General features: G+C 42.4%; 1 protein-coding gene across 1 annotated transcript; it reads left to right on the top strand.

The window, feature by feature from the left end:
• Nucleotides 1-1,373: 1,373 nt before the first annotated feature.
• On the top strand, nucleotides 1,374-23,610 carry LOC308318756 (E3 ubiquitin-protein ligase TRIM7-like; the record flags this gene model as incomplete). Its single annotated transcript, XM_080768382.1, has 2 exons — nucleotides 1,374-1,491; nucleotides 22,370-23,610. The coding sequence occupies exon 2, from the start codon at nucleotides 22,372-22,374 to the stop codon at nucleotides 23,608-23,610; it is 1,239 nt and encodes a 412-aa protein (XP_080624508.1). The 5' UTR covers nucleotides 1,374-1,491; nucleotides 22,370-22,371.
• Nucleotides 23,611-24,271: the final 661 nt, after the last annotated feature.

Genomic DNA, 24,271 nt, shown 5'->3' on the forward strand with positions numbered 1-24,271 from the left:
GACAGACAGACAGGCAGGCAGGCAGGCAGGCATGCAGGCAGGCAAAGAGCTACTCATGTTATGTTATTATGTTATTATAACAGCTACTCATGTTATGTGCAATCATTTGTGCAGTTATGGAAACAGCTCTTTGTGTTTATGCAAGAAAATGTAACACATTTATTTATTTACATATTGTGTGCATGCACATTGTACTTTGATACATTTTGCGAAAATGAAGCAATTGAAAGAGAGAAGTTATCAAGTATCATTAATGTCGTAATTTTATCTACTGGCCCCTGGCCCCTTGCAATTTTTGTAATGTGGCCCACAGGTAAATCTATTTGAGTATCCCTGGCCTAACCTGACTTTGCCAGCTGGGGGCGGTATTGAAACAAACATGTGTAGCAAGCTTCTTGGATCTGGCAGGGTCAGGTTATGGTTGCCTACCCCTGGTCTAGCCTATACGTTATATCTGGTACAATTACAGTACATATCTGGTTGACCGATAAAATAATAAAAAAGTTTTGGTTCTTTATTTCCAAGCTCTCAAATTCTCAATCTAATCTAAGAGGTTTTTTTTTTCCCTACCTGGTGTGTGAGTTCAGTCCACATGATGGATGCAATGCAGGAGAACTGGAGGAGGAGGTACGCGTATGTCTCACCCGTTATCACTGTATTAAATATACGGAATCAACCGTTATCATGCAGGACGTTGGAATACGGCCAATACTGGCATACTAGACATTGTGGTGTTTGGCTGAACGTGTCATTTCCAACTCTATTGTCGGCGCATGGAAACTAGGGGCTGCTAATATATACTATTCTCTGCCTATCGGGACGTAGCTCGGACGGCACTGAGTCGGGTCTGGGGGGCCTTCGTAACGCTCGGCACGGCGCCTCGCTCAGGGGTCCCTCACGCGGCGCCTCCGTCATTGACATCAGTGACACAAAAATACCATTATCACCACCCGTCCGTCACAATAGCTGATATGTGACATACTGAAACAGTGAGCATATTCTATGCACTGAAACAGTCGAATGGGGTGTCTGGTGTATATTTCAGGACAGGATTCAGAGATCATTCTCCTGCTGCTTGTCTACTGTACTGAGAAGATATTGCCTTGATGGTCAACATATCATAGGCAATGACCACAGGGCCTATATCTTACCAAGAGTCGGACAAGAACTGAAGTCTGACAGCTGGATCACGCCACTTATTTTATATGACTTGTATCCTAAAGAGTTAACTATAATATCAGGAAGAGAAGACCCGTCAGGGATCGGGGAGGAGCATACTGTTGTGCCATTTCACGGAAACGAAACTTATAGTACAGTCAGTAATTCTGCAGAAACAAAACCTTTGCCTATACAGAAGCCTCAACTGTAACTGTTCTGAAAGGTTTTCACATCAGAGGAAGATCGCTGTACGCTTCTATCTTTTTAAAGGTGCACAAAAAGGAGGAGAAAAAAGTCTGCATTCACAGAAAGGGAAATTCTACATTCAAACAGGTTAGTTCAGAATGCTATGATTCTTGTTTGTATTCAGATCTTAGGTAATATAGGGAGTGGTTGTTATGATGAAATTGCTTAGCCTGAGTCCACATGAAGACTCCACACCAGACTCTTCCACTGTCTAAGTACCCGAACTATTATTACTGTTTTGTAGTTAAAGGACACCTTTACTTTAATTGCCATGCACACGGTGACACGGACGTTTGGGGTTCAAGTTACCCACAGTTGTTCCTCATTTAGTTAACTTCCTTTTCAAATATGATGCTTTGTATGGTCCCGTTAATATTAAACTTGCAGAAATACTTTTTTAAAAGATGCATCATTTAGTCCTCTTCGGCTTGTGTGCTACTAAAAGATTTGCAGTGCTTATAAGTAACTAGTACCTAAAGTAATTAGCTCAGAGGTCGGAGAGATTGGTTTTATGGTTTTATGTGAATTTTAAATCATTACTTGCGCAAGCAGAGCGCGCAAGTAATCATTTCGCTTGGTCTCTTCAAAGTGAAGCCAAGTTTTTTTCAACCGTAAGTCTGTGCCTGGTTTGCTGGGACCAGTTACAACATTACGTCATCGCTGAGAACTGGGACCGTATGTAACTGGTCCCAGTTCTCAGCGATGACGTAATGTTGTAACTGGTCCCAGCAAACCAGGCACAGACTTACGGTTGAAAAAAACTTGGCTTCACTTTTTGGAACCAAGTAACCACAGTATACTGCTAATCAAATTACAACTACATACTCTGTATGTATAGTTGTAATGTGATTTGTAATTTGTAAATCTGTGCCTGGTCTGCTGGGACCAGACTACACAGATGACCATATCTCTTACGTCATCACTGAGAGCTAGTCATACATATACACACCATGTACTCTGGTCCCAGTTCTCAACGATGACGTAATGTTGTAACTGGTCCCAGCAAACCAGGCACAGACTTACAGTTGAAAAAAACTTGGCTTCACTTTTTGGAACCAAGTAACCACAGTATACTGCTAATCAAATTACAACTACATACTCTGTATGTAGTTGTAATGTGATTTGTAATTTGTAAATCTGTGCCTGGTCTGCTGGGACTACACAGATGACCATATCTCTTACGTCATCACTGAGAGCTAGTAATACATATACACACCGTGTACTCTGGTCCCAGCTCTCAACGATGACGTAATGTGGTATCTGGTGGGACCAGATTACACAGCTGACCATTTCTCTTACGTCATCACTGAGATACAAATCCAACTACAGATTTCGGAAGTATTTTAGATCATGTATATTTCAACAAATTTGGAATTTATTATTACAGAAATTGAAGTTAGAGACACATATTACTCTGATCATGATTTAGTATTAATATCACTATAGTACAAAATGAAATACATTTAAAACAATTGACAATTTACAATAAGTAATAAAATAATTATACTGTATAATATATTTTAATTCAGTTTATATACCTTTTCTTTTTCATCACATATCAATGATTCATTTTTCTGTAAAAAAGTAGTTAGGTAGCAAATAGTTACACGTAATGATTATACATTTCAAACGTTCCTTCACAGAGATACTGAGATGTGATTGTTTCCAGCGGTCGAAAGTACTTGCACGCTCTGCTTGCGCACTAGTAGGCCATTTATGGCCTACTAGTGTGCAACAAGCAAGTATGCACTCGGCAGAGTGCAGTTCTAGTTAACCCTGTCACTGCCTGTATGTGTCATTGGTTGTAAAATGACCAGCTGTGGGCACACAATGACAAGACAATATATATCCCATTATGACTGTATTAGCCTGACACACACACGCGCGCACGCACACACACACACACGCACACACACACACACACACACACACACACACACACACACACACACACACACTTTTGTCTTGGCCAGGAGAGTGGATTCGAAGCCTGAGTACTATAATTATGAAACTTACATATTGATAATGTAATGTGTTACTGTCTTACACCTTATCAACGAATGGAAAGCCAGTAAAAACAAATGTCTGTGTGGGAATTCAAAAGTAAACTGGGAAGTGCTTTCCTTGTCTATAATTCTTATAAAATACTTTAAGAACACAACGACACTCACTTTTCCAACTACAGTATAATCATATATGCCTATATGCCAGCCATGCAGCTTGTGTTTGGAGTCCTTTACAGTCAATCTTAAAACTTTTAGTTATGAGGGGAGGTCTGACTTAAGACATCTTTGGTTTAATAAAATATCTCCTCTCCTCCTCTTCTTCTTCCTACTTCTTATATTATGATAATAATAATAACTTATTTTAATGTGAGTTCAGCACATCTTGTGTTCTACATTTACAATATATGGCAGCCATTTAGTTTGTGTTCAGAGTGCTTTACAGTCACTATTACAAAATGTATGTTTTTCGCTATGATATATTTGGGTTAATACAACATCTCCTCTCCTCCTACAGCTATGGCCTCTGCCAGCACCAGTGCGATATCAGAGGACAGTTTTCTCTGCTCCATCTGTCTGGATCTCTTCAGTCAGCCTGTAGCTACTCTGTGTGGACACAGCTTCTGCAAAGCCTGCATCACAAAGTACTGGGACAGCAGTGACGTCTGCCAATGTCCCATGTGTAAAAAAGCTTTTGACCCGAGACCAGATCTCTGTGTCAACACGCTGATCTCTGAGCTGGCTGCCCATTTCAAGAAGTCTAACCTAGATGCTCCCGTTACCATCCCAGAGGAGGTGCCCTGTGAAGTCTGCTCTGACACCAAGATTAAAGCAGTGAAGAGCTGCCTGTCATGTGTGGCGTCTTATTGTGAGACGCATCTGGAGCCTCATCATAAAGTTGCATCATTGAAGACGCACAAGTTAGTCGACCCTGTAAAACTGGAGGACAGGCTGTGTAAAGAACACGGCAGGATGCTGGAGATCTTCTGTAGAAGAGATGGAAAGTGCATTTGTGTCACATGTTCGATGACAGATCATAAAGATCACGACACGGTCCTGATAGAAGTAGAGTACAAAGAGAAGCGTCCGCAGCTGGACGAGAAACGGGCTGAGCTAGAGAAGATGATCCAGGAGCGACAGGAAAAGATTCAGCAGTTCAGAGTCACAGTAGAGAAGAACAATATAATGGCAGAGAATGAAAAAGCGGACACAGTTCAGGTCTGCTCTGCTCTGGTGTCTTCCATTAAGAGAACAGAGGCTGAGCTCATCGAGGTGATAGAGTTGAAGTCCCAATCGGCAACGCGCGAGGCCGAGGGCCTCATCAGAAAGCTGGAGGAAGAGGTCACTGAGCTCCAGAGGAAAAGCACTGAGCTGGAGCAGCTCTCGCACACCGAGGACCACCTCCACCTTCTGCAGAGCATCCTGTCCCAACACAGTGTAAGCACGTTGAGTCAGGTTAAGCTGTCCTGTGAGGTGAGTGTGAAGAATATACACACAGCTATCGCTCGGCTGCAGGAGACGCTGGATGGAGAAATGGAGAAGCTCCCCGAGGTCATGCTGAAGAAGATCCAGCAGCAGTATGCAGTAGATGTGACTCTGGACCCTGACACAGCGCACCCCAACCTCGTCCTCTCTTTGGACGGGAAGCAAGTGAAATATGGAAAGGTGAAGAAGATTCTTCCTGACAAGAAAGAGAGATTTGATAATGTTCCCTGTGTGCTGGGAAAAGAGCGCTTTTCTTCGGGGAAAGTTTATTTTGAGGTTCAGCTTAAAGGGAAGACTGCGTGGACCATTGGGGTGGTTCTTCAGTCTGTCGACAGAAATAAATGTAGGCTGTTAGGTAACAGGTCGTTGCAGGTGGTTAATGGAGGAAACTACTCAGCAAAGAATAAATGTGTGACACCCGACTCTGTCAAAATCGATGTCCAGAAGATTGGTGTGTTTCTGGATTATGAGAAAAAGCAGGTCTCCTTTTATGATGTTGAAACCAGGGCTCTTCTCTGCTGCGTAGCCGGCTTATATGATAATCCAATCTATGTGCCGTTTTTCTCACCGCTCATTCCTGACGGTGATGAGAAAGCTTCTCCTCTGATCATCTCTCCTGTTAAGCAAAAATGAAAACGCTTTTTGTATCACTGTCATGCTTTGGAGTGTCCTAGAAGGGAGTGGATTATTGTGAGCTTCTTTTGTGTTGATCTTTACACAAAAAAATATTGATATGATATTCAATAGTCAACTAAATATTACTCAGACACCTGGTTGAAGCACTGTAACAGATTAATGCAAGAATTATTTTTAATGTGATGTGAGATTATTAAGCATTCTTTCGTTTCAAAATGGACTATTTCTCTGCTCTATACTGTAAGGCTGGTATAGCCTATAAATCCAAATAAATAAGTGTCTGACCTGATGTTAAATAAACAAGCAGTTAACGTTAATTCTTTAAGTTTTATTTTTTTAGTTCATACACTCATCATAGTCACTGGATTCCAATTCATTTTAGGGGTTATAAGAATTCCGAATCTCAACAAAATTACTGGTGTCTAGAAACAGAATTGATCAGAAAGAGCAGAGCAGAAAACTGCTAAATAAAATGAGCTGCATGGGGCAGTGCATGTGGGCAGGTCATCAATGCCACTGGCCTCTGGGCATAGATTATTTGACGGGCAGAAAGGCCTATAGCTGAGGGTCACAGAGGGTGCACGGCACTCATGGCCTCCATGAAATCCCTGCCCTGACAGTAACAGTAATATAGGCCTAGCATTTGTAGTTTTGTGAGTCATGTGAGAAATTGGTGGAAAAACTAAACACTGTTAAAAAGAACTACACACAATTCTCTGTTTTGCACAACCTTGAACACGATGCCATTCAAATGACACTACATACTGTAGCTGGCACAGAGCAGTCTAGCCCAGGGATCAGCAACCTTTTGGACATGAAGTGCCATGTTTAACATCTCTTGCCAGTCAGTGTGCCACATCGACACTAACTTTAATGACACCGCAACGAAAATGTAATATTTCTTGTTGTTTGTTTTTTTTGTGGTTGTTGCTCGTTTTTGTTCATGGCTTTCTTTCCTCAAATAAAAACTAAGTGGAAATAAATAAATACATATTTCTAACTGATTTTGTGTAAAACAACCTTCTTCTTTAGACATGTTTTCTTCACATCAACATAATGATCATTACACTTAACCCAACTATATCTCCCAGACTCCCTCCCAGTCCCCAGTCAGAGTTATAGGAGTTTGAATGAACATATAGAATCATGTGCTTTTGGGACTTCATTTAACTGACTAAACGTTATTGAATATTTAATTTGAAAAGAAAACCCCTGTCTCTCACACTTATGCCAGTGTGCCACTGATCACACACTCCTGTGCTATAGTTAGGTGGATGGAAATGAAGCTCCAGCCACGTGGGTGGAATCATATAGGTGTGCTTACACCCTGTGTGTGAAGAGTGCAAACTGACTGTGAAAAGTGGTTAAGTAATCAATTTGCAGGTGTGCGGTTACAATGGCAATCAATTGGCTGAGGCAGAGGCTGGAAATTGCACAGGTGAGGGGATTTATAGGCTGATTATAGGACCACATGGCAGAGCCTGAACAGAGCATTTTGTGGTGTCTCTAAAGAGTTAAACCGAGTTAACTATAATATCAGGAAGAGAAGACCAGGGATCGAGGAGGAGCATACTGTAGTGCCATTTCACAGAAACTAGTAAACTTATACTAAAGTAATTCATTCTGCAGAAACAAAACCTCTGCCTACTGAAGACTCAACTCAACTGTAACTGTTCTGAAAGGTTTTCACGTCAGAGGAAGATCATTGCACGCTTCATTCAAACAGGTTAGTTCAGAATGCCATGATTCTTATAAGTGGTTGTTGTGATGAAATTGCTTAGCCTGGGTCCACACTATAGCAACTCTACAATGGGATGAATCTAGTGTTGCAATACCCTCCATTGACTCTCCATTCATCCAATTTGCTTTTGCGATTTGCTTGTACTAAACGACGTTAAACTCGCCAAAATTGCAGCTCTAGGCCAAGCTTGAATGATCCTCTTTCAATCTGCCAAGCTTTTGTTTCATAAAAATCCACTGTAGACATGTTATATGAGCTACTTTCTGTCAAGAAATTCTCTGCAGGTGATTATTTTTCGAGTTTGGAAGCACTCGTTTTTATTAACGGGTCGCGCTGCTGCCTCCTGCATTATGTGCAAATGCAAAACAGGTGGTACGTAGGGGCGTTCAGTGACTTCCGACGAGTGCTTCCAAAGTCCAACAATAATCCAAAAAGAATCACCTGCAGAGAATTTCTTGACAGAAAGTAGCTCGATGTCTACGATGGACTTTTGTGAAACAAAAGCTTGGCAGATTGAAGGAGGATAATTCAAGCTTGCCCTACAGCTGCAATGTTGGTGAGTTTAATGTTGTTTAAGTAGGCCTAAAAGGTGCTGACCACACAAGCATGCACAGTTGCACACATAAAGACACTTTTGTCTTGGCCAGGACAGTGGATTCGAAGCCCGAGTAATATATGAAACTTACATATTGATAATGTAATGTGTTACTGTCCTTACACCTTATCAACGAATGGAAAGCCAGTGAACACAAATGTCTGTGTGGGAAGTCAAAAGTAAACTGGGAAGTGCTTTCCTTGTCTATAATTCTTATGAAATACTTTATGCAACAACACCCACTTTTCCAACTATAATTGTGAGTTCAGCACATCTTATTTTCTACATTTACAGTATATGAAACCATTAGGTATATGTATGATGGGAGGTCTGACCTAAGAGCAGTCCCCTGACATCTCTGGTTTAATAACATATCTCCTCTCCTCTTCTTCCTCCTATAATATAATAATAATAACTTATTTTAATTGTGAGTTTAGCACATCTTATGTTCTACATTTACAGTATATGGCAGGCATTTAGTTTGTGTTCAGAGTGCTTTACAGTCACTATTACAAAATGTATGTTTTTCGCTATGATATATTTGGGTTAATAAAACATCTCCTCTCCTCTCCTCCTACAGCTATGGCCTCTGCCAGCACCAGTGCGATATCAGAGGACAGTTTTCTCTGCTCCATCTGTTTGGATCTCTTCAGTCAGCCTGTAGCTACTCCGTGTGGACACAGCTTCTGCAAAGCCTGCATCACAAAGTACTGGGACAGCAGTGACGTCTGCCAATGTCCCATGTGTAAAAAAACTTTTGACCCGAGACCAGATCTCTGTGTCAACACGCTGATCTCTGAGCTGGCTGCTCATTTCAAGAAGTCTAACCTAGATGCTCCCGTTACCATCCCAGAGGAGGTGCCCTGTGATGCCTGCTCTGACACCAAGATTAATTCCGTGAAGAGTTGCCTGACATGCGTGGCGTCTTATTGTGAGACGCATCTGGAGCCTCATCATAAAGTTGCAGCTTTGAAGACGCACAAGTTAGTCAACCCTGTAAAACTGGAGGACAGGCTGTGTAAAGAACACGGCAGGATGCTGGAGATCTTCTGTAGAAGAGACAAAAAGTGCATTTGTGTCACATGTTCGATGACGGATCATAAAGATCACGACACGGTCCTGATAGAGGTAGAGTACAAAGAGAAGCGTCCGCAGCTGGACGAGAAAAGGGCTGAGCTAGAGAAGATGATCCGGGAGCGACAGGAAAAGATTCAGCAGTTCAGAGTCACAGTAGAGAAGAACAATATAATGGCAGAGAATGAAAAAGCAGACACCGTTCAGGTCTGCTCCGCTCTGGTGTCTTCCATTAAGAGGCCGAGCTCATCGAGGTGATATGGTTGAAGTCTCAATCGGCAACGCGCGAGGCCGAGGGCCTCATCAGAAAGCTGGAGGAAGAGGTCACTGAGCTCCAGAGGAAAAGGACTGAGTTGGAGCAGCTCTCGCACACCGAGGACCACCTCCACCTTCTGCAGAGCTTCCCGTCTCGCTACAGCGTAGCACACCTGAGCTGGTTGAGTATCGTTAAGCTATCCTGTGAGGTGAGTGTGAAGAATATACACACGGCTATCGCTCAGCTGCAGGAGACGCTGGATGGAGAAATGGAGAAGCTCCCCGAGGTCATGCTGAAGAAGATCCAGCAGCAGTATGCAGTAGATGTGACTCTGGACCCTGACACAGCGCACCCCAACCTCGTCCTCTCTTTGGACGGGAAGCAAGTGAAATATGGAAAGGTGAAGAAGATTCTTCCTGACAAGAAAGAGAGATTTGATCAAGTTCCCTGTGTGCTGGGAAAAGAGGGCTTCGCTTCGGGGAAAGTTTATTTTGAGGTTCAGCTTAAAGGGAAGAGTGCGTGGACCATTGGGGTGGTTCCTCAGGACATCAACAGAAAAAACAGTTGTCTGTCAAATGATGACACGTCGTTGCAGGTGCTTAATGGAGGAAACTACTCGGCGGAGAATAAATGTGTGTTGCCCGACTCTGTCAAAATCGATTTCCAAAAGATTGGTGTTTTTTTGGATTGTGAGAAACAGCAGGTCTCCTTTTATGATGTTGAAACCAGGGCTCTTCTCTGCTGCGAAGTCTTGAATGTTAAAAAGAAAATCAATTTCCCATTTTTCTCACCGCTCATTCCTGACTGTGATGAGAAAGCTACTCCTCTGATCATCTCTCCTGTTAAGCAAAAATGAAAACACTTTGTATCACTGTAGAAGGGAGTGGATTACTGTGAGCTTCTTTTGTGTTGATTTTTACACAAAACAATATTATGATATTATATATAATATTCAATGGTTAACTAAATATTAGTCAGACAACTGTGGTTGAAGCACTGTAACAGATTGATGCAACATTTATTTTTAATGTGATGTGAGATTATTAAGCATTCTTTCGTTTCAAAATGGACTATTTCTCTGCTCTATAGCCTACTGTAAGGCTGGTATAGCCTATAAATCCAAATAAATAAGAGTCTGACCTGATGTTAAATAAACAAGCAGTTAACGTTAATTCTTTAAGTTTTATTTTTTTTAATTCATACACTCATCATAGTCACTGGATTCCAATTCATTTTAGGGGTCATAAGAATTCTGAATCTCAACAAAATTACTGGTGTCTAGAAACAGAATTGATCAGAAAGAGCAGAGCAGAAAACTGCTAAATAAAATGAGCTGCATGGGGCAGTGCATGTGGGCATGGCATCAATGCCACTGGCCTCTGGGCATAGATTCTTTGACGGGCAACCTTCTTCTTTAGACATGTTTTCTTCACATCAACATAATGATCATTACACTTATCTCCCAACTATATCTCCCAGACTCCCTCCCAGTCCCCAGTCAGAGTTATAGGAGTTTGAATGAACATATAGAATATATAAAAAAAAAATATATAGATAAAAATATATAGAATGTGCTTTTGGGACTTAATTTAACTGACTAAACGTTATTGAATATTTAATTTGAAAAGAAAACCCATGTCTCTCACACTTATGCCAGTGTGCCACTGATCACACACTCCTGTGCTATAGTTAGGTGGATGGAAATGAAGCTCCACGCCACGTGGGTGGAATCCTATAGGTGTGCTTACACCCTGTGTGTGAAGAGTGCAAACTGACTGTGAAAAGTGGAGTGGTTAAGTAATCAATTTGCAGGTGTGCGGTTACCATGGCAATCAATTGGCTGAGGCAGAGGCTGGAAATTGCACAGGTGAGGGGATTTATAGGCTGATTATAGGACCACATGGCAGAGCCTGAACAGAGCATTTTGTGGTGTCTCTAAAGAGTTAAACCGAGTTAACTATAATATCAGGAAGAGAAGACCAGGGATCGGGGAGGAGCATACTGTAGTGCCATTTCACAGAAACTAAACTTATACTACAGTAATTAATTCTGCAGAAACAAAACCTCTGCCTACTGAAGACTCACCTCAACTGTAACTGTTCTGAAAGGTTTTCACGTCAGAGGAAGATCATTGCACGCTTCATTCAAACAGGTTAGTTCAGAATGCCATGATTCTTATAAGTGGTTGTTGTGATGAAATTGCTTAGCCTGGGTCCACACTATAGCAACTCTACAATGGGATGAATCTAGTGTTGCAATACCCTCCATTGACTCTCCATTCATCCAATTTGCTTTTGCGATTTGCTTGTACTAAACGACGTTAAACTCACCAACATTGCAGCTCTAGGCTAAGCTTGAATTATCCTCTTTCAATCTGCCAAGCTTTTGTTTCACAAAAATCCACTGTAGACATGTTATGAGCTACTTTCTGTCAAGAAATTCTCTGCAGGTGATTATTTTTCGAGTTTGGAAGCACTCGTTTTTATTAACGGGTCGCGCTGCTGCCTCCTGCATTATGTGCAAATGCAAAACAGGTGGTACGTAGGGCCGTTCAGTGACTTCCGACGAGTGCTTCCAAAGTCCAACAATAATCCAAAAAGAATCACCTGCAGAGAATTTCTTGACAGAAAGTAGCTCGATGTCTACGGTGGACTTTTGTGAAACAAAAGCTTGGCAGATTGAAAGAGGATAATTCAAGCTTGCCCTACAGCTGCAATGTTGGTGAGTTTAATGTTGTTTAAGTAGGCCTAAAAGGTGCTGACCACACACGCATGCAAGAATGCACAAGCATGCACAGTTGCACACATAAAGACACTTTTGTCTTGGCCAGGAGAGTGGATTCGAAGCCCGAGTAATATATGAAACTTACATATTGATAATGCAATGTGTTACTGTCCTTACACCTTATCAACGAATGGAAAGCCAGTGAACACAAATGTCTGTGTGGGAAGTCAAAAGTAAACTGGGAAGTGCTTTCCTTGTCTATAATTCTTATGAAATACTTTATGCAACAACACCCACTTTTCCAACTATAATTGTGAGTTCAGCACATATTTTCTACATTTACAGTATATGAAACCATTAGGTATATGATGGGAGGTCTGACCTAAGAGCAGTCCCCTGACATCTCTGGTTTAATAACATATCTCCTCTCCTCTCCTCTTCTTCCTCTTATAATATAATAATAATAACTTATTTTAATTGTGAGTTTAGCACATCTTATGTTCTACATTTACAGTATATGGCAGGCATTTAGTTTGTGTTCAGAGTGCTTTACAGTCACTATTACAAAATGTATGTTTTTCGATATGATATCTTTGGGTTAATACTAGCCCTAGAACGGCTCTTGTTGTTACATACAGTATGCACAGTATTTCACATACAGAGCCATAGAACACCCAGGTTAATTTCAGTTCGGGTTCAAAATGTGATAAATGCTCCGTTTGTACTCACCCATTAAATAATTCCAAAGACGTGGTGTGAAAAATGGTCCTCTAGTTTTATATCCATGTGAAAGTTCTGGCACAAAACGCGTATTTAGTGAATTATCTCCACTTTTTCAAGAGATGCACACGGACATCTTTCTCTCCGGGCGAGGGGGACACAGACACAAACACAGACGTCATCACCAATTGACCAGGGAAACGCAAAAGTTTGCGGTCACACAATTGGCAGGTGCTTTGCGATAGGTGCTGGGTAATTAATCACACCACCTGCCAATTGTGTGACCGCAAACTTTTGTGTTTCCCTGGTCAATTGGTGATGACGTCTGCGGTAAACAACAGGAAGGTTACTATCACTCCGGCCCCCCCCTCGCCCGGAGAGAAAAGCGTCCGTGTGCATCTCTTGGAAAAAGTGGAGATAATTCACTAAATACGCGTTTTGTGCCAGAACTTTCACATGGATATAAAACTAGAGGACCATATTTCACTCCACGTCTTTGGAATTATTTAATGGGTGAGTACAAACGGAGCATTTATCACATTTATGGCGCACATTTTCATATCTACAAGGAAACGATGGAAGCTATCTATGCCTTATGATACATGAACATTTACGAAGTATAATTAAATGATCACAGGCATTCTAGGTCTAGGTTAATACAACATCTCCTCTCCTCCTACAGCTATGGCCTCTGCCAGCACCAGTGCGATATCAGAGGACAGTTTTCTCTGCTCCATCTGTCTGGATCTCTTCAGTCAGCCTGTAGCTACTCAGTGTGGACACAGCTTCTGCAAAGCCTGCATCACAAAGTACTGGGACAGCAGTGACGTCTGCCAATGTCCCATGTGTAAAAAAGCTTTTGACCCGAGACCAGATCTCTGTGTCAACACGCTGATCTCTGAGCTGGCTGCTCATTTCAAGAAGTCTAACCTAGATGCTCCCATTCCCATCCCAGAGGAGGTGCCCTGTGATGTCTGCTCTGACACCAAGATTAATGCCGTGAAGAGCTGCCTGTCATGTGTGGCCTCTTATTGTGAGACGCATCTGGAGCCTCATCATAAAATTGCATCATTGAAGACGCACAAGTTAGTCGACCCTGTAAAACTGGAGGACAGGCTGTGTAAAGAACACGGCAGGATGCTGGAGCTCTTCTGTAGAAGAGACAAAAAGTACATTTGCGTCACATGTTCAAAGACGGATCATAAAGATCACGACACGGTCCTGATAGAGGTAGAGTATGAACAGAAGCGTCCACAGCTGGACAAGAAAAGGGCTGAGCTAGAGAAGATGATCCGGGAGCGACAGGAAAAGATTCAGCAGTTCAGAGTCACAGTAGAGAAGAACAATATAAGGGCAGGGAATGAAAAAGCGGACACCGTTCAGGTCTGCTCCGCTCTGGTGTCTTCCATTAAGAGAACAGAGGCCGAGCTCATCGAGGTGATAGAGTTGAAGTCTCGATCGGCAACGTGCGAGGCCGAGGGTCTCATCAGAAAGCTGGAGGAAGAGGTCACTGAGCTCCAGAGGAAAAGCACTGAGCTGGAGCAGCTCTCGCACACCGAGGACCACCTCCACCTTCTGCAGAGCTTCCCGTCTCGCTACAGCGTAGCACACCTGAGCACGTTGAGTCAGGTTAAGCTGTCCTGTGAGGTGAGTGTGAAGAACATACGCACAGCTATCGCTCAGCTGCAGGAGACGCTGGATGGAGAAATGGAGAAGCTTCCCGAGGTCATGCTGAAGAAGATCCAGCAGCAGTATGCAGTAGATGTGACTCTGGACCCTGACACAGCGCACCCCAACCTCGTCCTCTCTTTGGACGGGAAGCAAGTGAAATATGGAAACGTGAGAAAGATTCTTCCTGACAAGACAGAGAGATTTGATAAAGTTCCCTGTGTGCTGGGAAAAGAGGGCTTCTCTTCAGGGAAAGTTTATTTTGAGGTTCAGCTTAAAGGGAAGACTGCGTGGACCATTGGGGTGGTTCCTCATTCTATCAACAGAAAAAATAGTCAGCTGTCTTGGTATGGAGGCGCCAGCTCGTTGCAGGTGGTTAATGGAGGAAACTACTCAGCGGAGAATAAATGTGTGACGGTCATTGTCTCTGTCAAAATCGATGTCCAGAAGATTGGTGTGTTTCTGGATCATGAGAAAAAGCAGGTCTCCTTTTATGATGTTGAAACCAGGGCTCTTCTCTACTGCGGAGGCTTATATGATAATAAGAGCATCCATTTCCCGTTTTTCTCACCTCTCATTCCTGACGGTGATGAGAAAGCTTCTCCTCTGATCATCTCTCCTGTTAAGCAAAAATAACACTTTTTGTATCACTGTCATGCTTTTGAGTGTCCTAGAAGGGAGTGGATTATTGTGAGCTTCTTTTGTGTTGATCTTTACACAAAAAAATATTGATATGATATTCAATAGTCAACTAAATATTACTCAGACACCTGGTTGAAGCACTGTAACAGATTAATGCAAGAATTATTTTTAATGTGATGTGAGATTATTAAGCATTCTTTCGTTTCAAAATGGACTATTTCTCTGCTCTATACTGTAAGGCTGGTATAGCCTATAAATCCAAATAAATAAGTGTCTGACCTGATGTTAAATAAACAAGCAGTTAACGTTAATTCTTTAAGTTTTATCTTTTTTAATTCATACACTCATCATAGTCACTGGATTCCACTCATTTTAGGGGTTATAAGAATTCCGAATATCAACAAAATTACTGGTGTCTAGAAACAGAATTGATCAGAAAGAGCAGAGCAGAAAACTGCTAAATAAAATGAGCTGCATGGGGCAGTGCATGTGGGCAGGTCATCAATGCCACTGGCCTCTGGGCATAGATTCTTTGAAGGGCAGAAAGAAGGCCTATAGCTGAGGGTCACAGAGGGTGCACGGCACTCATGGCCTCCATGAAATCCCTGCCCTGACAGTAACAGTAATATAGGCCTAGCATTTGTAGTTTTGTGAGTCATGTGAGAAATTGGTGGAAAAACTAAACACTGTTAAAAAGAACTATACACAATTCTCTGTTTTGCACAACCTTGAACACGATGCCATTCAAATGACACTACATACTGTAGCTGGCACAGAGCAGTCTAGCCCAGGGATCAGCAACCTTTTGGACATGAAGTGCCAACATGTTTAACATCTCTTGCCAGTCAGCGTGCCACATCAACACTAACTTTAATGACACCACAACGAAATTGTAATATTTCTTGTTGGGTTTTTTTTTGTGGTTGTTGCTCGTTTTTGTTCATGGCTTTCTTTCCTCAAATAAAAACTAAGTGGAAATAAATAAATACATATTTCTAACTGATTTTGTGTAAAACAACCTTCTTCTTTAGACATGTTTTCTTCACATCAACATAATGATCATTACACTTATCTCCCAACTATATCTCCCAGACTCCCTCCCAGTCCCCAGTCAGAGTTATAGGAGTTTGAATGAACATATAGAATCATGTGCTTTTGGGACTTCATTTAACTGACTAAACGTTATTGAATATTTAATTTGAAAAGAAAACCCCTGTCTCTCACACTTATGCCAGTGTGCCACTGATCACACACTCCTGTGCTATAGTTAGGTGGATGGAAATGAAGCTCCACGCCACGTGGGTGGAATCCTATAGGTGTGCTTACACCCTGTGTGTGAAGAGTGCAAACTGACTGTGAAAAGTGGAGTGGTTAAGTAATCAATTTACAGGTGTGGGGTTACCATGGCAATCAATTGGCTGAGGCAGAGGCTAGAAATTGCACAGGTGAGGGGATTTATAGGCTGATTATAGGACCACATGGCAGAGCCTGAACAGAGCATTTTGTGGTGTCTCTAAAGAGTTAAACCGAGTTAAGTATAATATCAGGAAGAGAAGACCAGGGATCGGGGAGGAGCATACTGTAGTGCCATTTCACAGAAACTAAACTTATACTACAGTAATTAATTCTGCAGAAACATAACCTCTGCCTACTGAAGACTCAACTCAACTGTAACTGTTCTGAAAGGTTTTCACGTCGGAGGAAGATCATTGCACGCTTCATTCAAACAGGTTAGTTCAGAATGCCATGATTCTTATAAGTGGTTGTTGTGATGAAATTGCTTAGCCTGGGTCCACACTATAGCAACTCTACAATGGGATGAATCTAGTGTTGCACTACCCTCCATTGACTCTCCATTCATCCAATTTGCTTTTGCGATTTGCTTGTACTAAACGACGTTAAACTCGCCAAAATTGCAGCTCTAGGCCAAGCTTGAATGATCCTCTTTCAATCTGCCAAGCTTTTGTTTCATAAAAATCCACTGTAGACATGTTATGAGCTACTTTCTGTCTGTCAAGAAATTCTCTGCAGGTGATTCTTTTTCGAGGTTGGAAGCACTCGTTTTTATTAACGGGTCGCGCTGCTGCCTCCTGCATTATGTGCAAATGCAAAACAGGTGGTACGTAGGGGCGTTCAGTGACTTCCGACGAGTGCTTCCAAAGTCCAACACTAATCTAAAAAGAATCACCTGCAGAGAATTTCTTGACAGAAAGTACAGCTCGATGTCTACGGTGGACTTTTGTGAAACAAAAGCTTGGCAGATTGAAAGAGGATAATTCAAGCTTGCCCTACAGCTGCAATGTTGGTGAGTTTAATGTTGTTTAAGTAGGCCTAAAAGGTGCTGACCACACACGCATGCAAGAATGCACAAACGCACAAGCATGCACACATAAAGACACTTTTGTCTTGGCCAGGAGATTGGATTCGAAGCCTGAGTAATATATGAAACTTACATATTGATAATGTAATGTGTTACTGTCAACGAATGGAAAGCCAGTGAACACAAATGTCTGTGTGGGAAGTCAAAAGTAAACTGGGAAGTGCTTAATTTCCTTGTCTATAATTCTTATGAAATACTTTATGCAACAACACCCACTTCTTATTTTCTACATTTACAGTATATGAAACCATTAGGTATATGATGGGAGGTCTGACCTAAGAGCAGTCCCCTGACATCTCTGGTTTAATAACATATCTCCTCTCCTCTTCTTCCTCCTTATAATATAATTATAATAACTTATTTTAATTGAGTTTAACACATTATGTTCTACATTTACAGTATATGGCAGGCATTTGTGTTCAGAGTGCTTTACAGTCACTATTACAAAATGTATGTTTTTCCATATGATATCTTTGGGTTAATACAACATCTCCTCTCCTCTCCTCCTACAGCTATGGCCTCTGCCAGCACCAGTGCGATATCAGAGGACAGTTTTCTCTGCTCCATCTGTCTGGATCTCTTCAGTCAGCCTGTAACTACTCCGTGTGGACACAGCTTCTGCAAAGCCTGCATCACAAAGTACTGGGACAGCACTGACGTCTGCCAATGTCCCATGTGTAAAAAAGCTTTTGACCCGAGACCAGATCTCTATGTCAACACGCTGATCTCTGAGGTGGCTGCTTATTTCAAGAAGTCTAACCTAGATGCTCCCATTCCCATCCCAGAGGAGGTGCCCTGTGAAGTCTGCTCTGACACCAAGATTAAAGCCGTGAAGAGCTGCCTGACATGTGTGGCCTCTTATTGTGAGACGCATCTGGAGCCTCATCATAAAGTTGCAGCCTTGAAGACGCACAAGCTAGTCGACCCTGTAAAACTGGACAGGCTGTGTAAAGAACACGGCAATATGCTGGAGCTCTTCTGTAGAGACGACGAAGAGTGCATTTGCGTTACATGTTCGATGACCGATCATAAAGATCACGACACGGTCCTGATAGAGGTAGAGTACAAAGAGAAGCATCCGCAGCTGGACGAGAAAAGGGCTGAGCTAGAGAACATGATCCAGGAGCGACAGGAAAAGATTCAGCAGTTCAGAGTCACAGTAGAGAAGAACAATATAATGGCAGAGAATGAAAAAGCGGACACCGTTCAGGTCTGCTCCGCTCTGGTGTCTTCCATTAAGAGAACAGAGGCCGAGCTCATCGAGGTGATAGAGTTGAAGTCCCGATCGGCAACGCGCGAAGCCGAGGGTCTCATCAGAAAGCTGGAGGAAGAGGTCACTGAGCTCCAGAGGAAAAGCACTGAGTTGGAGCAGCTCTCGCACACCGAGGACCACCTCCACCTTCTGCAGAGCTTCCCGTCTCGCTACAGCGTAGCACGCCTGAGCTGGTTGAGTGACGTTGAGCTGTCCTGTGAGGTGAGTGTGAAGAACATACGCACAGCTATCGCTCAGCTGCAGGAGACGCTGGATGGAGAAATGGAGAAGCTCCCCGAGGTCATGCTGAAGAAGATCCAGCAGCAGTATGCAGTAGATGTGACTCTGGACCCTGACACAGCGCACCCCAACCTCGTCCTCTCTTTGGACGGGAAGCAAGTGAAATATGGAAAGGTGAAGAAGATTCTTCCTGACAAGAAAGAGAGATTTGAAACAGCTCCCTGTGTGCTGGGTAAAAGAGGGCTTTTCTTCAGGGAAAGTTTATTATGAGGTTCAGCTTAAAGGGAAGACTGCGTGGACCATCGGGGTGGTTCCTCAGGATATCAACAGAAAAAATAGTAGGCTGTCAGGTTATGATACCACGTACTTGCAGGTGGTTAATGGAGAAAACTACTCGGCGGAGAATAAATGTGTGTCGCCCGACTCTGTCAAAATCGATGTCCAGAAGATTGGTGTGTTTCTGGATTATGAGGAACAGCAGGTCTCCTTTTATGATGTTGAAACCAGGGCTCTTCTCTACTGCGGAGGCTTATATGATAATGAAAAAATCTATGTCCCGTTTTTCTCACCGCTCATTCCTGACGGTGATGAGAAAGCTTCTCCTCTGATCATCTGTCCTGTTAAGCAAAAATGAAAACGCTTTTTGTATCACTGTAGAAGGGAGTACTATGAGCTCCTTTTGTGTTGATCTTTACACAAAAAAATATTGATATGATATTCAATAGTCAACTAAATATTACTCAGACACCTGGTTGAAGCACTGTAACAGATTAATGCACAAATTATTTTTAATGTGATGTGAGATTATTAAGCATTCTTTCGTTTTAAAATGGACTATTTCTCTGCTCTATACTGTAAGGCTGGTATAGCCTATAAATCCAAATAAATAAGTGTCTGACCTGATGTTAAATAAACAAGGAGTTAACGTTAATTATTTAAGTTTTATTTTTTTTAATTCATACACTCATCATAGTCACTGGATTCCACTCATTTTAGGGGTTATAATAATTCTGAAAAATTACTGGTGTCTAGAAACAGAATTGATCAGAAAGAGCAGAGCAGAAAACTGCTAAATAAAATGAGCTGCATGGGGCAGTGCATGTGGGCAGGTCATCAATGCCACTGGCCTCTGGGCATAGATTCTTTGAAGGGCAGAAAGAAGGCCTATAGCTGAGGGTCACAGAGGGTGCACGGCACTCATGGCCTCCATGAAATCCCTGCCCTGACAGTAACAGTAATATAGGCCTAGCATTTGTAGTTTTGTGAGTCATGTGAGAAATTGGTGGAAAAACTAAACACTGTTAAAAATAACTATACACAATTCTCTGTTTTGCACAACCTTGAACACGATGCCATTCAAATGACACTACATACTGTAGCTGGCACAGAGCAGTCTAGCCCAGGGATCAGCAACCTTTTGGACATGAAGTGCCAACATGTTTAACATCTCTTGCCAGTCAGCGTGCCACATCAACACTAACTTTAATGACACCACAACGAAAATGTAATATTTCTTGTTGGGTTTTTTTTTGTGGTTGTTGCTCGTTTTTGTTCATGGCTTTCTTTCCTCAAATAAAAACTAAGTGGAAATAAATAAATACATATTTCTAACTGATTTTGTGTAAAACAACCTTCTTCTTTAGACATGTTTTCTTCACATCAACATAATGATCATTACACTTATCTCCCAACTATATCTCCCAGACTCCCTCCCAGTCCCCAGTCAGAGTTATAGGAGTTTGAATGAACATATAGAATCATGTGCTTTTGGGACTTCATTTAACTGACTAAACGTTATTGAATATTTAATTTGAAAAGAAAACCCCTGTCTCTCACACTTATGCCAGTGTGCCACTGATCACACACTCCTGTGCTATAGTTAGGTGGATGGAAATGAAGCTCCACGCCACGTGGGTGGAATCCTATAGGTGTGCTTACACCCTGTGTGTGAAGAGTGCAAACTGACTGTGAAAAGTGGAGTGGTTAAGTAATCAATTTACAGGTGTGGGGTTACCATGGCAATCAATTGGCTGAGGCAGAGGCTAGAAATTGCACAGGTGAGGGGATTTATAGGCTGATTATAGGACCACATGGCAGAGCCTGAACAGAGCATTTTGTGGTGTCTCTAAAGAGTTAAACCGAGTTAAGTATAATATCAGGAAGAGAAGACCAGGGATCGGGGAGGAGCATACTGTAGTGCCATTTCACAGAAACTAAACTTATACTACAGTAATTAATTCTGCAGAAACATAACCTCTGCCTACTGAAGACTCACCTCAACTGTAACTGTTCTGAAAGGTTTTCACGTCAGAGGAAGATCATTGCAGGCTTCATTCAAACAGGTTAGTTCAGAATGCCATGATTCTTATAAGTGGTTGTTGTGATGAAATTGCTTAGCCTGGGTCCACACTATAGCAACTCTAAAATGGGATGAATCTAGTGTTGCACTACCCTCCATTGACTCTCCATTCATCCAATTTGCTTTTGCGATTTGCTTGTACTAAACGACGTTAAACTCACCAAAATTGCAGCTCTAGGCCAAGCTTGAATGATCCTCTTTCAATCTGCCAAGCTGTTGTTTCATAAAAATCCACTGTAGACATGTTATGAGCTACTTTCTGTCAAGAAATTCTCTGCAGGTGATTCTTTTTCGAGTTTGGAAGCACTCGTTTTTATTAACGGGTCGCGCTGCTGCCCCTGCATTATGTGCAAATGCAAAACGGGTGGTACGTAGGGGCGTTCAGTGACTTCCGACAAGTGCTTCCAAAGTCCAACACTAATCTAAAAAGAATCACCTGCAGAGAATTTCTTGACAGAAAGTAGCTCGATGTCTACGGTGGACTTTTGTGAAACAAAAGCTTGGCAGATTGAAAGAGGATAATTCAAGCTTGCCCTATACAGCTGCAATGTTGGTGAGTTTAATGTTGTTTAAGTAGGCCTAAAAGGTGCTGACCACACACTCATGCAAGAATGCACAAACGCACACGCATGTACACATAAAGACACTTTTGTCTTGGCCGGGAGAGTGGATTCGAAGCCCGAGTAATGTATGAAACTTACATATTGATAATGTAATGTGTTACTGTCCTTACACCTTATCAACGAATGGAAAGCCAGTGAACACAAATGTCTGTGTGGGAAGTCAAAAGTAAACTGGGAAGTGCTTAATTTCCTTGTCTATAATTCTTATGAAATACTTTATGCAACAACACCCACTTTTCTAACTATTATTGTGAGTTCAGCACATCTTATTTTCTACATTTACAGTATATGAAACCATTAGGTACTGTATATGATGGGAGGTCTGACCTAAGAGCAGTCCCCTGACATCTCTGGTTTAATAACATATCTCCTCTCCTCTTCTTCCTCTTATAATATAATAATAATAATAACTTATTGTCACTAATTGTGAGTTTAACATATTATGTTCTACATTTACAGTATATGGCAGGCATTTGTGTGTGCTTTACAGTCACTATTACAAACTGTATGTTTTTCGATATGATATCTTTGGGTTAATAAAACATTTCCTCTCCTCTCCTCCTACAGCTATGGCCTCTGCCAGCACCAGTGCGATGTCAGAGGACAGTTTTCTCTGCTCCATCTGTCTGGATCTCTTCAGTCAGCCTGTAACTACTCCGTGTGGACACAGCTTCTGCAAAGCCTGCATCACAAAGTACTGGGACAGCACTGACGTCTGCCACTGTCCCATGTGTAAAAAAGCTTTTGACCCGAGACCAGATCTCTGTGTCAACACGCTGATCTCTGAGGTGGCTGCTCATTTCAAGAAGTCTAACCTAGATGCTCCCATTCCCATCCCAGAGGAGGTGCCCTGTGATTCCTGCTCTGACACCAAGATTAAAGCCGTGAAGAGCTGCCTGACATGTGTGGCCTCTTATTGTGAGACGCATCTGGAGCCTCATCATAAAGTTGCAGCCTTGAAGACGCACAAGTTAGTCAACCCTGTAAAACTGGAGGACAGGCTGTGTAATGAACACGGCAGGATGCTGGAGATCTTCTGTAGAAGAGACAAAAAGTGCATTTGTGTCACATGTTCGATGACAGATCATAAAGATCACGACACGGTCCTGATAGAGGTAGAGTACAAAGAGAAGCGTCCGCAGCTGGACGAGAAAAGGGCTGAGCTAGAGAAGATGATCCGGGAGCGACAGGAAAAGATTCAGCAGTTCAGAGTCACAGTAGAGAAGAACAATATAATGGCAGAGAATGAAAAAGCAGACACCGTTCAGGTCTGCTCCGCTCTGGTGTCTTCCATCAAGAGAACAGAGGCCGAGCTCATCGAGGTGATAGAGTTGAAGTCTCAATCGGCAACGCGCGAGGCCGAGGGCCTCATCAGAAAGCTGGAGGAAGAGGTCACTGAGCTCCAGAGGAAAAGCACTGAGCTGGAGCAGCTCTCGCACACCGAGGACCACCTCCACCTTCTGCAGAGCTTCCCGTCTCGCTACAGTGTAGCACACCTGAGCACGTTGAGTGACGTTGAGCTGTCCTGTGAGGTGAGTGTGAAGAACATACGCACAGCTATCGCTCAGCTGCAGGAGACGCTGGATGGAGAAATGGAGAAGCTTCCCGAGGTCATGCTGAAGAAGATCCAGCAGCAGTATGCAGTAGATGTGACTCTGGACCCTGACACAGCGCACCCCAACCTCGTCCTCTCTTTGGACGGGAAGCAAGTGAGATATGGAAAGGTGAAGAAGATTCTTCCTGACAAGACAGAGAGATTTGATACAGTTCCCTGTGTGCTGGGGAAAGAGGGCTTCTCTTCAGCTTAAAGGGAAGAGTGCGTGGACCATCGGGGTGGTTCCTCAGGATATCAACAGAAAAGACAGTTGTCTGTCAGATGATAACACGTCGTTGCAGGTGGTTAATGGAGGAAACTACTCAGCAGAGAATGAATGTGTGGCGCCCGACTCTGTCAAAATCGATGTCCAGAAGATTGGTGTGTTTCTGGATTTTGAGGAACAGCAGGTCTCCTTTTATGATGTTGAAACCAGGGCTCTTCTCTGCTGCGGAGACTTATATGATAATGAGACAATCTATGTCCCGTTTTTCTCACCGCTCATTCCTGACGGTGATGAGAAAGCTTCTCCTCTGATCATCTGTCCTGTTAAGCAAAAATGAAAACGCTTTTTGTATCACTGTAGAAGGGAGTACTATGAGCTCCTTTTGTGTTGATCTTTACACAAAAAAATATTGATATGATATTCAATAGTCAACTAAATATTACTCAGACACCTGGTTGAAGCACTGTAACAGATTAATGCAAGAATTATTTTTAATGTGATGTGAGATTATTAAGCATTCTTTCGTTTCAAAATGGACTACTTCTCTGCTCTATAGCCTACTGTAAGGCTGGTATAGCCTATGAATCCAAATAAATAAGTGTCCTGACCTGATGTTAAATAAACAAGCAGTTAACGTTAATTTTGTAAG

The sequence above is a fragment of the Protomyctophum bolini genome, assembly GCF_963924005.1.
Source record: "Protomyctophum bolini genome assembly, chromosome: 7".
NCBI classification, from domain to species: Eukaryota; Metazoa; Chordata; class Actinopteri; order Myctophiformes; family Myctophidae; genus Protomyctophum; species Protomyctophum bolini.